Source organism: Hordeum vulgare, chromosome 7H, assembly GCF_904849725.1.
Source record: "Hordeum vulgare subsp. vulgare chromosome 7H, MorexV3_pseudomolecules_assembly, whole genome shotgun sequence".
NCBI classification, from domain to species: domain Eukaryota; kingdom Viridiplantae; phylum Streptophyta; class Magnoliopsida; order Poales; family Poaceae; genus Hordeum; species Hordeum vulgare.
Window position 1 is genome coordinate 374,177,215 of NC_058524.1, and position 15,415 is coordinate 374,192,629.

The 15,415-nt window shown below is 51.1% G+C and overlaps 1 protein-coding gene across 7 annotated transcripts; it reads right to left on the reverse strand.

The window, feature by feature from the left end:
• Nucleotides 1-53: 53 nt before the first annotated feature.
• On the reverse strand, nt 54-15,037 carry LOC123407924 (protein LHY). 7 transcript variants are annotated; one of them, XM_045101170.1, is made up of 13 exons: nt 14,652-14,946; nt 14,486-14,556; nt 13,669-13,697; nt 13,500-13,586; nt 5,526-5,670; nt 5,337-5,363; nt 5,137-5,221; nt 4,546-4,748; nt 4,364-4,475; nt 4,067-4,128; nt 2,215-2,421; nt 724-2,109; nt 54-634 (listed from the first exon to the last, which is right to left on the reverse strand). In XM_045101170.1, the coding sequence occupies exons 8-13, from the start codon at nt 4,582-4,584 to the stop codon at nt 287-289; spliced, it is 2,154 nt and encodes a 717-aa protein (XP_044957105.1). In that variant the 5' UTR covers nt 4,585-4,748; nt 5,137-5,221; nt 5,337-5,363; nt 5,526-5,670; nt 13,500-13,586; nt 13,669-13,697; nt 14,486-14,556; nt 14,652-14,946; the 3' UTR covers nt 54-286. The 7 variants fall into 7 exon arrangements, with proteins under 7 accessions (XP_044957105.1, XP_044957101.1, XP_044957104.1 ...); XM_045101166.1 differs by lacking the exons at nt 13,500-13,586; nt 13,669-13,697 and having other exon boundaries at nt 14,652-14,950; XM_045101169.1 differs by lacking the exons at nt 14,486-14,556; nt 14,652-14,946 and having other exon boundaries at nt 13,517-13,586; nt 13,669-14,479.
• Nucleotides 15,038-15,415: the final 378 nt, after the last annotated feature.

Sequence of the window (15,415 nt, forward strand, 5' to 3'; positions counted from 1 at the left end):
TGATCCAGTAAAATGAAGCAAAATTACAAGTATTATCCTTCATCACAGAAAAATAAGCAGAATTACTTTTTTACCAATAAAGTAGCATGCATAGGTGCTTAATGCTTAATTGACAGTCTAAAAGGGCTGCTCGGCAAGCATTAACATACAACACATAACAAATTGAGTTCTGTGAAACACTGCATTGCAAGGACTGGCAAGTCCTATAGTAGCTTAGATGTAAATACCGCAATTTCTTGAAAATACACTACTTGTGCAGGCTGGTAATCATGTCGTGGGAAGTAAATCACGTGGAGGGTTCGCTGTCAAGGCGAATCCTTTTGGTACCAACCTCGTCAGCAGCCGGCACCCTATTCTCCTTTGCTTCCACCGAGCACCTCTTGTAAGGTTTGAAGCCTGTCCGGCGGGATTTCATATTCAGGTGTGACAATTCAATGGGAAAGGAAGCTCTTGGCCCAACCAATGTGTCAAGTTCATGGTCCATAACTGCAGCACTCTTGTTGAGGTCGACCGTCACCGTAGTAGCTTCATCTTGCTCCCCTCTGGGAACCACCTTCAATCCTTCTGCTTGTGGAGGAGAAAAGCTTTGGGGAAGCTTTCCTCTACTGAACAGTTTATCGAAAGCCATACGACCCTGACAGCAGAAATGTGAATTAGAAAAGCAGTGATAGATGCTCAAGAGTAACATAGAAATGAAATTCGGCAATGCTGGTAGACTACAACCTCCTCGGAAACTTCCTTCCATGAATCATTCGTGCTTGAAATGTTCCTAAACCTGCGATGGTTCATGTCACCAGCTGAAGAATTACTGCAACATGCTTGCTGTGTCTTGTCGTTAGCTTGATCTTGGTTCTCAGGAACATGTTCTGCCTCTACATCACTACTTGATGGTGTGTTGGAACCACATGAAGAGCGATCCTGCTTCTTCTTGTTGCCCAAAGCATCACTTGTTTCAGCTCCTGTGGCAGGTGTTGTCTCAGCTTTATCAGCCAGAGATATATTTAACTCAGTGTGAGGACACACCTCTCCTTTTCCACTCTCGCCGGACCCAGAAGATGCTACAACTATCATAGCTTCAGGTTGACCTTGCCCCTGAGCTACTTGGCATTCCTTTGGTGCGTTGTCCACTGGGCAGTTCTCTGTAGCTCGCTGGACATCCGCTGTGGGAAAGGAAGCGGTAGGAACTGGGACAAATGGAAAAGCCATGGGGGGAGCAAAAAGAGGGAGAAGACCTTGTGTTGCCCACCATGCCGAAGCCGCAGCAACTGTAGCTGCTACCACAGAAGCCATGCTTGGAGGAGAAACAATATGTCTTCCTTGAGCATTCTGAGCAAAAATTCCTTGATTTGGATCGACAGGGATGTTGCTGTCTGCTGCTGGCCAGTATGATGCTGCAAGCCTTGCAGCTGCATGTACTGTGGGGTTTGATAACAATGTGGAAACGAGCATGTTGGAGAAGGTGGACGACATATCAACAGATGACCTGTAGGCATCTTGGTTGCACTGGCATTGCATCGTTGGTGCAAAGCCTGAATAGTTGTGGGGAAAGGGCTGCGCTGTGGAGCTGCTGCCAAATTTTAGATCCACGGGAAGTGTTGGATGGATGCAGTCCATACTTCCATTAGCTCCTCCCACTTGATCATTCGTTTGATCAGGATGACTTCCTTCAGTTCCAGGGTCTGGAGTGCCAGTTGCCCCAGTCTTATTCATTTGGTAGAGTGGAGCACTTGCAACATGTTGACCCGTGTATGTTGTCTCCACAGTATTTGGCTTCAACTGCATGTGTTTCATTGAGCTATCCAAACAATCTTCATGAGAACGGTCATATTTAGAACTGATGTGGACTCTGTTGTTCCTTTCCATTTCCTGGTCATTAATATCTTTTACATCCTTCGCCACATCAACGGAAGTAGATTTCCTTTCCATGGCTGCCATATCTTTGATTTCTGTTTTAGTCGGTTCAATTCCCCCAGAGACACCATGATTTGAAGAGCTCTTGTTAGAGGAAGAAAATGAGGCAGATGGTGCTTCTCTAAAGATATTAATAACTTCTGAGCAACTGCCGTTTCCAGACAACTCCTTCCTTTGAAGTTTCTGAGTGCTGGTGACCTTCATGTTAAAGAAAAACAAGTATATCAATATATACATCAAGGATAGAATAGATAGAATAGATAGAACTAAAATCAAAGCATATAATACTACAACGGTATTTACCTGAAGAGTTCCATTGCTTTCCATTTGTGAATTGCTATTGCTCAAGCTAACACTTGATTTTGGAACTTCTCTGGTGGGTGTCTCAGAGCTGAGACAACCTTTTCGAGGATATGGACAGTTAGGTTTTCTTTTAGGCCGTGGTGGAGGTATGTCTATATCATGAGCTTGTCCTGGAGAAGTACCATTGTTGATAGCTTCCTTTTCCAACTGCAATTTCCCAAATAGTTAGATACAGACAGACAGTGGTGATAAACTAGAATTGGAAAATTGAACTATCTATTGTTGCATAGGTCTGTAATTTATATCTTCAATTTGAAATCTGCAAAATGAAAATGAAGATTCAGAGCACCAGAAAATAAGGCATTTTTGGGCAACCAGACTAACTGGCCAGGTTCTGCAAGAAACCAGAACCGCCTACAATGGGAATTTGGGGCAGTTCCGGTATCCTAACCCTGACAAATACAGCATTCTACAGCCTAAACCCTCAAGCGGGTGGAGGACTGAAAGAGTGGATGGTGGTTTCTTTTTCACTCTACTGGCTCTTCTCTATTCCACATAAAAGGTAAGAAAATAGCACTGTAAAATTGTTTTTGGATTATGGAAGAGACATCTCTCCAGCCTCTCCATCAACCGATGCACAAAACCTTTAAACTATTGGTTAGATTGAACTTGAAGGCTGACAGTTTCCACCCTGAGCTTTTACAAACTTATTGGCGAGTAACTATGAGCTAAGTTGGTGTACTGAACCGTTAGTTGCGTCATTTACTATATATATATGTATATGTACAATAGGGTAGAGCTGTCCATCCCAACAACCAACCTGCTATATTGAGCAAGGTCAGATTGGTAATGGCTGGTGAGCAAAGTATGAAATTTGAGGACCCAGAAACCATCGTGGTCAAAACAAGGGAAGAAAAGACTAGCCTTAGCCTCCTCCCTCCTCCATGGGTCTGGCAAAGAAACCTCTGAGAGGATGAGGCTGCAATCCTAACAAGGCAACAGTCTGTTGCATGTTACAACATGATGGCAAATTGGCAATGTAGCCTCCACCATGTGGCTGTATGCAGCCCCTAAAAAAATAGGACAAGCAGCAAAGAACAGAAAGCAGAGAAGAGAGCAAGGACAAAAAGGGGAGAAAGAAGATAAATTTTGTTCATGCCATTGTGTACTTCTGCGGAAGAAATATCATGATTTAGAAAATGAAATGGACTCATTTACACAATGTTGATAGTGAAACATGTTAGATAAAGTGTTTACCTACGTTGATGGGGGCTATAATGAAATGCAACAAATGTTAGCATATTTACCATACAATTCCTAAGGAATTTCCTGTAGTTCACTTGAGTGCATTCAGATATCCTATTTCACATTATGTATTATATTGACTCTCTATGTAAATTTAACTAGTACCATAATGTTTTCTTAGTCATATGTATGTTCAATAACAGCATGGATATGTAAAATGAATCAATGAGAGAATCAGAGTTGTTCAACATCATCTTCTCTGCAACATTACTCATTGCTTACAATCAGCAAAGACTTTCTAGCATGTTTCATCCATTTTAACATGCTTTAATTTGATCTTTTAATCAATCAGCAGGGCAACAATTAGATAAAGCATGGTTCTCATGATATTCAAAGGAAACGAATCTTTCATCATGCTCAGCACTGCAGAACAAACTGTACAAAGAAAGAAAAAATGAAAATACTTCAGTAAAATAAAGACATAAAAGTTATGAAGCATGCGCAAGTCTTCATTTTATCACTAACAATAAAGATGAAACAGCCCGAAAACGAAGGGTATAGCAGTAAACCAAACAAGGGTACTAGCCAATAAGATAGAAAAAATAACCTTTGTGAAGAACTTCTGAGCATGGCTTCTGATTTGCACGGCCGTCTTTGTCCCAACATGCTCTGTGCAACAAACCAGAAGGTGAATAAGAAAATAAAATAAATGAGTTTGTATAAAGTTACCAATAATAAAGTAATTAACATATATTATATACCACTAATAATCAGTGAGTATTTCCTTGGAAGAAATCAGTGAGTGCAAATTGATGAATTAAGCAACACCTTTATCAGTGAGTATTTCCTTAGATGAAATCAGTGAGTACAAGTACTCAAGGTATGACATATATGAAGATTTCACCTTCTATGCGCTGCCAAGCTCTGCCATACAGTTTGAGGGCTTCAAGGAACCGTTTGTGCTCTGCCTCAGTCCACCGCTCCCGCTGTTTTGTTATTGTGTACGGCTTTCGCACCTACAAACAACATGAAGAAAATGTTGATTCTTTCACCACAAAACAACTGGTAGGTCCAAGAGCAACTCACCTTTATCACCGTTTCCTCACCCGAAGAATTTATCTCCATCTCCAATTCCAGGGAAATGCGAAAACAAAAGGAAGTGCTGACAACTGGTCGCTTTGTTACTTGGAGTTGAGGGCGTCTACAAACAACAGCACTCCTCCTTCTGTGTCTCCAGCCAAACGCTGGACCTGACGCGAGTAGTATCTCATACCTCCCCCTAAACCTCTCTATCACACAAACACAATAAATATTTCAAATTTGTAGACCCCAGCCACAAAAGAGCAGCTAAATTAGTTGTCACAGACCAAAGAAATAATCTAAGGAGTTCACCAGTCTACTCATAAATGAACTTTGATCAAAATCAAAGGAAATAATCTAAGGAGTTCACTCACCTATTTTCTTTGACCCAATTGGTGTTAATATGCAAAATAGTGTAACATTTAAATATATATTCACCCCTTAAATAAATAAAATTACGCCCTCTCCAACATTTTAAATATGCAGGTACTTAAGAGAACAGCAAACCTCATTTCATCCTAAAATCAGGCATGATTAATTAGGAAAAATATAGAATTCAACAGCTACAAGAATAGCTTGATCTACCATTGTACTCACCTACTGTAAACCTCTACTGCAGTTGGCTCATTGCTCGCATGAACCGGATCAGCAGAGTTTAGCCTTCCTCTCTTTATCTTCAACTCTAGAATCAGATTAAACTTTCAAGTACTCAGATCATGCAACCATTCCACAGACAAAATTAGATTAGACTAAAAAAAGTCAGAAGCATAGGGAAGCTGCAACCCAGTCCAGCTCACCTGCTAAGGACAAACAAATCCCATGACCTGCCAGAGCAACAAAATCCACGTTATTAGTGCTGAGGTCCTATCAACCTCCAGCTTTGAATCACAGCTCATAATGAAAACTGCCAAATTTGACAATTGTTCAAGACAAATTGACAGACATCAAAACTCTAATCAACCCAAAAACAGAAAAATCACAGCTACCTGAATAAATTGGGCTCAGAAATTCCAGTACTTTGCTTGAATGGATAGAAGGAAAAGAGTGGGCCGTGAATCAAACAGCAGGCAGAAGAAATGCAGGGCCTCGCAGCTCAAAACCGATTATGTATCCCCTTAACACTTCCTACACCTGAAAGTTACTGAAATCAGATCAGCCAAATAAGTCTTGCCAAACTCAAAAAACAATATTTACTTGCTAGAATAGATCTGGTTTGCTGCTTGGGATGCAAATCAGTTGAACTATGAAAGGATATCTAAATAACAACTCTGGAACATAAGCTAATAACCCATTAAACTCCGTGTGGACTTCTACAAAAAATGAATATGAAAACAAATGAAGCACAAGCTCATAAAATATGTAATTATTTGCACCTTCACATGCTAACTTAATTTCCAAAAGAAACCAAAGAACAGGCCCATAAACTAGGAATGATTTACACTCAATGTACTAATCATTAGATGAGATTACAACCTCATCAGGAAAAAGATAGCTGGAACTAAATTCGGAATTTGGTAAATTCGTTTCTTCTAAAGTTAACTCGGTGTTATCGGATTCAAATCAAATGTTCCTTGTTTATCATTTGATCTAGATGATGTGGTCTCAGAAAGTAGATCTAGCATTTTAGGAGCGTGAGGCTTTCGGAGAGGCATATGCAATTATGAGCTGTTATTGTCGTGAAGTACGGGAGGAGGAGAGATGGAGGGATGCAATGGCCACAAGAGAAAGAGAGAAAGCCCTTCTAGTTTCTTGATTGATTTCACAGATTATATCACTATGTGCACGCATTAGAATGAGAATCCTGCCTGACCTGGGGACAAACTGTACTTGCAGCATTGGCTCCGCTGCACTAGGCAAGTGCAATACGGCAACGATCTGCATGATCGGTCCTTCCTGATCTGGCCATCGACGTGTTCCAGAACTACTGTCGGAGATCTTGCCCAAGGATATTTGGATCGGATAGAATCCGGTCGTGCACGTCTATATCAACCAACGCGGCTCCATGAGGGTGCGGCACGAAGCTCCGTTGGTTGTTGACACCATGGGACATGTCAGTATCTCGATTTCCATGGCACAAACAGCGGCGAGGAAAGTCATGATGGCTGAGATCGGAGGATCAGTAAGGTGGAGGGGGCCTTAGAGGCGATGGAGTCAGCCAGGTGTTTGATAACTTTCAAGCAGCAGTGACAAGTGGGGGCGGCAGCACTGGAGGAGCTTTCCGGGTGTTCTCTTTGGTAGTGGTTTGTGTGCTGCTGCTGAGAGGAGTTGATCACTGTGGCAAGACCATAGTATTTTTTCTTTCTTTTTTGTTTACTTCTCAGGCTGTGTGCATCTTGGATGTTTTTATGACATCTTGTTGGTGCAGAGGCTGGGTGTAGTTGGTATCTTCACGATATTAATATATTATCTTTTCCAAAAAAAAAGGCAAGTGCAATACGACTCTGGAAGGATGCTTGGAAGGGAGTGAACTTTTGCCAAAAGGAGCCAGACTAGCGCTTGGTGACCCCGTGTCCCTGCAACTCTTCGTGCTTGCTGTGGACACCCTGGGCCGCTGTTATGACCGGTACAACGTACCAACGGAGGAGGCCCAATGGGCAGGGTTAATTACGGGCTTAGCCCAAGTTATCTTACCTATCTTAGAAGTCCAAGTTATATTAGAGTCCAAGTTAGAGTCCAAGTTATCTAGGGTTTAGTGGAGGCTGTCCTCCTTTATAAACACATGTACCCCTTCGATATTAAGCAGACAATAAACAGTATATTCTGTTGTCGTCTCCCTCAGGAGACGAGAGCCCCAAACCCTAGCCGCCTCTCTCTCTCTCTCACGCCGCGACGGCGCTCAACCGCCAGCGTCCCCAACCTCGCAGCCCGCACTTCCACCCCTACAACCTACGTCCGAGACCTGGTAGAACCCTAGCCTCTACCAATTTGGTATCAGGTAGCTTGGGTTCGATGAGTTTGTCGGACCTTCCCACCACCACCGCCGCCGCCACCACCGCCTTCCCCGCCACCTCACAGCAGCAGCCGCCGCCGCACCACTCACCGCCGCCTGCCACCTCAGGCCCGGCCGCCTCCGGTCCCGCGGCCCTGGCGGCCGAACCCGCTCCCGTCCTCTCCCCGGCGGAGATGTCCTCGACGATCCGCGACCTCAACCTGGCGGTCTCGAACCTCCGGACTCTCCTCCAGGCTCCGTACGCCACCCCGCCACCACCGGCGGCGCCCTTCGCGCCCCCGGCGACTGTCGTGCCCCAGGGCCTGCCGATCATCCAGGTCCGGTGGCCGCCGTCGCCGTCCCCGCTACCGACGTGGATGGACACGCCGACCTACACGACGGCGCCACTACAGCCGACGGTGTTGCAGCCACCCGCCCCCACCTTCGGGGGGTTCGGCGGGTACACTGATCCGTACGCCAGGAGCTCCGTGGTGCCGCAACACTCTCCTTCCGCCGCGCTGGGCCGTCACGCGGGCACCTACGCGGCCTCGCCACACGTGCAACAGCCACCCCGCTTCACCAAGCTGGAGTTCGCCACCTACGACGGCACCGTCGACCCCCTGAACTGGCTCAATCAGTGCGACCAGTTTTTCAGGGGGCAGCGGAGCATGGCGTCCGACCGCACGTGGATCGCCTCCTACCACCTCCGTGGCGCCGCCCAGACTTGGTACTACGCCCTCGAGCAGGACGAGGGCGGGATGCCTTCATGGGAGCGCTTTCGCGACCTGTGTCTCCTCCGGTTCGCCCCCCCCCCCCCCCCATACGTGGGAGCCGCTTGGCCGAGCTCGGTCGCCTTCCCTTCACCACCTCGGTGCAGGCCTTCGCCGACCGCTTCCAGACGTTGGCCTGCCATGCGCCTGACGTCCCGGCTCGCCAACGCGCCGAGCTCTTCGTCGGCGGCCTTCCCGACCACATCCGCATCGACGTCGAGATGCGCGACCCCCAGGACCTGCAGACGGCCATGTATTACGCACGCGCGTACGAGCAGCGCGCCAACGCCCTGCAGCAGGCGTTCCCGGGCCGCGGCACGCGTTCCCCGACCCGCCCCGCCCTGCCGGCCGCTACGGCGGCTGCCCCCGCGCCGACACGCACCTTCCGGCGCTTGACGTCGGCCGAGCAGCTCGAGCGGCGCCGCAAGGGCCTGTGCTTCAACTGCGACGAGCCGTATGCGCCGGGTCATACGTGCGCCCGCCTGTTCTACTTGGAGACCGTCGACGACGCGGAGGTGGAGGCCCTCACCGCGGAGCTCGACGCCACCACACTCTCCGAGGCCGGCGTCACGACCTACGGGCCGGTCGACACGACCGCCTTCGTCGTCTCCCTTCATGCCATGGCTGGCATCAAGACGGCAAAGACGATGCTGCTTCCGGTGACGATCAACGGGGAGCGTCTAACCGCGCTCGTGGACACGGGTTCGACGCACAACTTCCTGTCCGGGGACGCCATGCGCCGCCTCGCACTCCAACCGGCGGGCTCGGAGAAGTTCAGGGACAAGCCGTTCTCCATCGACTGCGTCGGCATCGACCTGGGCTGCTACGACTTCATCCTCGGCATCGACTTCCTGTCCACTCTCGGTCCCATCCTTTGGGACCTCGATGTGTTGTCCCTCATCTTCTGGCGCGAGGGCGGCCGTCGCGTTCAGTGGACAGGCATCGGCGGCTCCGGCGCCGTGACTCCACAGCTCCAGTTGATGGCGTCCGCACTGGACGAGGCGCATCCCCTCCTGGCCGACCTCCTGCAGCAGCACAGCGACATCTTCGACGAGCCACAGGGCCTCCCTCCCGTGCGGCCCTGTGACCACCGCATCCACCTGCTGCCGGACACGGCACCTGTAGCCGTGCGTCCGTACCGGTACCCTCAGCTGCAGAAAGACGAGCTCGAGCGTCAGGTGGCGGTCATGCTCGCGCAGGGCATCATCCGGATTTTGACATCGCCGTTTTCCGCCCTGGTGCTCCTTGTGCGCAAGTCCGACGGCACATGGCGCTTCTGCATCGACTACCGCGCCCTCAACGCCCTGACGTCCAAGGACAAGTTCCCCATCCCCGTCGTGGATGAGCTCTTGGACGAGCTACACGGAGCGCGCTTCTTCACCAAGCTCGACCTTCGCTCGGGCTACCATCAGGTGCGCATGCACCCTGACGACATCGAGAAGACGGCGTTCCGCACTCACCATGGCCACTTTGAGTTCCTGGTGATGCCGTTCGGCCTCTCCAACGCGCCGGCGACCTTCCAGGCCCTGATGAACGACGTGCTCAGCCCATACTTGCGCCGCTTTGTGCTTGTTTTCTTTGATGACATTCTCATCTATAGTGCATCTTGGGCGGAGCATCTACAACATGTGGCCATCATCTTCACCGAGCTTCGAGCGCATCGTCTTCACCTCAAGCGCTCGAAGTGCTCGTTCGGCACGACCTCCGTCGCGTACCTGGGGCACGTCATCTCAGCGGACGGGGTAGCGATGGACGCGGACAAGGTCGCCGCCGTCGCCGCATGGCCGATCCCGCGGTCACCGCGGGCGCTCCGCGACTTCTTGGGCCTCGCCGGCTACTACCGGAAGTACATCCGGGACTTCGGCCTCATCGCCGCGCCACTGACGCGTCTCCTTCGACGCGACGCCTTCTCCTGGGACGAGGAGGCGACTACGGCATTCGAGGCTCTCCAGCAGGCGCTCACGACGGGACCCGTCCTCCAGATGCCAGACTTTGATATGCCGTTCATCGTGGACTGCGACGCCTCTGGCATCGGCTTCGGCGCCGTCCTTCACCAGGGCGAGGGACCGCTCGCCTTCTTCAGCCGCCCCTTCGCCGCTCGCCATCACAAGCTCGCGGCCTACGAGCGCAAGCTTATTGGGTTGGTTCAGGCGGTGCGCCACTGCGGCCTTATCTTTGGGGCCGGTCATTCCGTGTGCGCACGGACCACTACAGCCTCAAGTTCTTGCTGGACCAGCGCCTCTCCACAGTTCCGCAACACTAGTGGATCAGCAAGCTCTTTGGCTTCGACTTCACTGTTGAGTACCGCCCCGGCCGTCTCAACACGGTCGCCGACGCCTTGTCCCGCCGCGACACTGAGGATGTCGCGGACGACGTCGCCATGGCTGGCACTATCATGTGCATTCGCTCCGGGCCATCTTTCGCCTTCATCAACGACATTCGCCAGGCAACTTCGACGGCCGTGGACGCCCAGGGCCTGCGCCAGCGCCTTGACGCCGGCGAGCTGGACGCGCCCTGGCGCTTGGACGAGGGGCTACTCCTACATGGCCGTCGCATCTTCGTGCCCGACCATGGCGACCTGCGCCACCAGGTCCTGACCTTGGCGCACTCTGCAGGGCACGAGGGCGTGCAGAAGACTCTCCATCGTCTCCGTGCTGATTTTTACATCCCCGGTGATGGCGCGATGGTCCGCGACTGGGTGCGGTCGTGCGTGACGTGCCAGCGGAACAAGACGGAGACACTACGACCCGCGGGTCTACTGCAGCCGCTGGACGTACCCTCCCAGGTGTGGGCGGATATTTCCATGGACTTCATCGAGGGCCTTCCCAAGGTGGGCGGCAAATCCGTCATCCTCACGGTGGTTGACCGCTTCTCCAAGTACGCGCACTTCATCGCCCTGGGTCATCCATATACAGCCGCCTCCGTGGCGCGGGCCTTCTTCGACGACATCGTCGGCCCTTCCTCCTACTTCGGATGGCCGCCTCCTTCCAGCTTCCGCACAGGTGGCGAAGGTGCTACAGGCGCAGCAGCGTCGCGGCGTCTGGCATGTCTTGGTACAATGGACCGGCCTGCCAGAGGAGGAAGCGACTTGGAAGAAGCTCGACGATTTCCGCCAGCAGTTTCCAGATGTTCAGCTCGAGGACGAGCTGTTTGAGAAGGCGGGGAGAGATGTTATGACCGGTACAACGTACCAACGGAGGAGGCCCAATGGGCAGGGCTAATTACGGGCTTAGCCCAAGTTATCTTACCTATCTTAGAAGTCCAAGTTATATTAGAGTCCAAGTTATATTAGAGTTCAAGTTAGAGTCCAAGTTATCTAGGGTTTAGTGGAGGCTGTCCTCCTTTATAAACACATGTACCCCTTCGATATTAAGCAGACAATAAACAGTATATTCTGTTGTCGTCTCCCTCAGGAGACGAGAGCCCCAAACCCTAGCCGCCTCTCTCTCTCTCTCACGCCGCGACGGCGCCCAACCGCCGGCGCCGGCGTCCCCAACCTCGCAGCCCGCACTTCCACCCCTACAACCTACGTCCGAGACCTGGTAGAACCCTAGCCTCTACCAGCCGCCTCATTCGCCGTGCCCACGACTGTGGCATCCTGCATCAGCTACACCCACGACGAATCATCCCGGCTATCTCACTCTATGCCGACGACGTGATGATCTTCTGCCACGCTACACCAGACGATGTGGAAGCCGTCAAGGGTATCTTGACCCTGTTCGGCAATGCTAGGGGCCTACTGGTTAACTACACCAAAAGCTCGGCCACCATCCTTCACGGCGACCCAAGCACTGCTGCGATGGCTACCCAAATGGGATGCTCGGTGGTGGAGCTACCGATCACCTACCTTGGCATCCATCTCACGCTGCGCGACCCCATCGCTGCCCAACTACAGCCCCTCGTCGATTCTGTGGCAGCTAGGCTCCCGACCTGGAAGGCGTGGCTAATGAACAAGACCGGACACCTTGCATTGGTCAAATCGGTATTGAGCGCTATTCCAGTTCACCAACTGCTTGCATTTGCACCACCAAAGAAGACCCTCAAGCCACTAGAGAAGCTCCAGAGGGGATTCCTTTGGGCTGGGCGCGCCGTCGCCAATGGTGGGCACTGCCACGTCAACTCGCGCCACGTGTGCCGCCCGTTGGAGTATGGTGGATTGGGAATATGCGACCTGGAGCGCGCCGGACTAGCACTAAGGCTGTGGTGGCTGTGGTATGCCGCACCAACGAAGACCGCGCATGGCAAGGACTTGATCTGCAATTCTCACGGGAGGAGAGAGCGCTATTCTTTGCCTCCACGACCATGGCCATCGGGAACGTACGGACTGCTCTATTCTGGGAGGACCGCTGGCTGCACGGGAGGTCGGTACGTGGATTTGCACCGGCACTCTATCAGTGCATCCCCAAGAGACGACGCAAAACAAGAACAATGGCGGAGGGGCTGGCGGGCAACTCATGGGCCCGTGACATCCAAGGTCCTCGGGATCCATGAGATTGGGCAATACTTGATGCTTTGGCAGGCCGCGCAGCAGATCGCCCTTACAGATGAGCTTGATCAAATGCTCTGGAACTGGACGACCAATGGTGCATACTCGGCTCAATCCTGCTACGCCGCGACATTCCATGGATCCACACATTGTCCCTCGTGGAAGCTGACCTGGAAGAGCTGGGCGCCGCCCCGCATCAGATTCTTTCACTGGTTAGCCAACCAGGACCGATGCTAGACGGCGGCGAGGCTAGCACGCCGCGGCCTGCAACACCACCCCAGATGCCTGCTATGCGATCAGGCCCCAGAGACCATCCAGCACCTGCTACTGGCCTGCCCGTTCGCCCAGCAGACTTGGCATGACATTTTAGCCTGGACACGCATACCTGTCCAGCCTCCGGCCAATGAACCCACACTGACGGACTGGTGGCAGAAGGTGAAGCGGCAGACTCCCCAGGCGCTGTGCAAGGGCCTGCAATCCATCGCCATGCTTGTCCCATGGATGATCTGGAAGCACAGGAACGAATGTGTCTTCGACAACACGAGACCCTCAATCGATATTTTAGTGGATAGGATTCGGGATGAGGCCAAATGTTGGGCACAAGCAGGAGCATTGGGGCTCAGGGCAGTCCTACCACATCCTGGGACGTCCACTGATCGGGCTCATGACTCATGCAAACTCAGCCTCCTAGGAGGATTGTACTTCCCTATCTTTTCAATGAAATGAAACGCATTGCGTTTTCTCGAAAAAAGAATCGATGATTGGCCTCCTTTACCTCCACTAACAGTATACCTTTGAAGGAGCATCCATGAGTTTATCTCCCACAACCTGAACCACGTTATTTAAGGACAACATAGTATGCCTGCAAACATATCTATGAGCTTACTAGGAAGCAAAACGAGTAACTAATACTAATAGAAACATATATTTTTTTGGCAACATACCTGAATATGCATATGTTGCTTTAGGATTGCTGAACTTTCCGAAACAAACAGTAGAATTTAAGCCAGCCCGATATTTTATCATAGCAAATATATTGACATAACAACAACCAAAAAAAAACATGAATGTTTGATAGCAGATAAAAAATATATTTTCTTCTTAGCACGATTCACTATAGCATCTATTTTAGTCAAATTACTTCACCTGCTTAGTTAAACTAGATCAAGCTGCTCTCTTTTCAGCATAGCAAATCCAAAATTAACTTAACTCACCTGCTTATAAAAAAAATAAGCTGTTCTCTCCCTGCATAGCAAACTCAGAAGCCTAACTTACACACGTTCTTTTTAAACAACTTCAGAGCACAAACAACACCATACTAGATCAGAGATCTGATAAAAGCACACCTCAAACCCGTGAAAGCTAAAAAAGCAAGATAAAAAAACACGTACCTAAGTTTACTAGTCGACCATACAGTTTTCTAAGAAGTTGGACCATAGAATCACTATTAATTTTATTCCTAGCCACAGTAAAATGGACAGGACTAACTAGAGCAAGAAAAAGGATGCAGTTGAAGCGCTCAGAATTCTGAGCTTGTGCACCATGATCATTGGAGCAGAGCAACGGGAATCAAACACTGCAACCACAGAGACCGACCAGGCACAGAAAAAAAAAAAGCGTGGGCTCATTTGCTGCACAGTTTTCAGTCGACAAACTAGCACACCTAGGAACGGACTTGCGAGGGGAGCGTATATATCAATCGCGTCGTCCAGTGGAAGCACGAATTTCTGGAAACTTGTATGGTTCTTAGTTCTAGGTTACCTCGGGCGAGCAGCAAGCAAGCTGACCCCGGTGGCCACGTCGCCCGCCCAGCCCGCCCTCCGCGCGGCGGCCTGCACCAAGCCACCACCCCGTGCATAAAATCAAATCAACAGCCCAGCGGTTCATCATGCAAAACGGAATCCCAGGCCCGATCCCTGCCACCAACCTCAAGCGACCGCCGCGCCGGGCGCAGGAGCTCCTCTCTCTGCCGCCACCGGCCGATGCTTCCGGACGAAGCTTTCCGGCCACCTCCTCAGCTTTGGGGATCTAGCTAGGCCAGCAGCTGGAGGAACAAGCGTGCGTGCGTGCGTGCGCGCGCGCGCGCGAGTGACGAAGGAAGGGAAGGGTCGAGATGTCGGATACTCGGGTGCGGGGCTCGCTGGCTGCTGGTGGTGCCCTGTATGCTGCGGCTCGTGGAGACTACACGGTGGAGGTGTGTTTGTGGCCGGGGGCTCGTGGGGGTCGCTCTCGCCGCCGCGAGAAATCTCAGCCACTATCTTTACTTGTGGATTTCTCGGCCTCCTCCGAGGCTAACTTCCTGGGGCACCCCCGTAAAATCCCTGGAATTGCAAGCCACCGCATTTTTATGTTGCCTGGTGTCACTGTGTTGCCCCAGTACCACTAGAGTACCTGGCCATGAGATACCCGGCCCGGTCTTGCTCGCGGGTCGGGCTTGGGCCTGAAGAACATGTCGGACCGGGCCAGGTCTGGGCTTGGTGGTTTCATGTTTTAAGGAAGGGGCCCGCCCCGAGGCCCAAAGCCGACGGGCTTTATCAGTGATGGGATGGGTTTGGGCCTGAAATCTAGGCCCGACGGTCGGACAGGCCAGGGTTCAGGCCTAGGTTTTCTACCTCGGGCTTGGTTTGGCCCGGCCAGACGAATGGTCAGGTATATATTGGAGTACTAGTGGCTTGAACCTAGTTGTTTGAA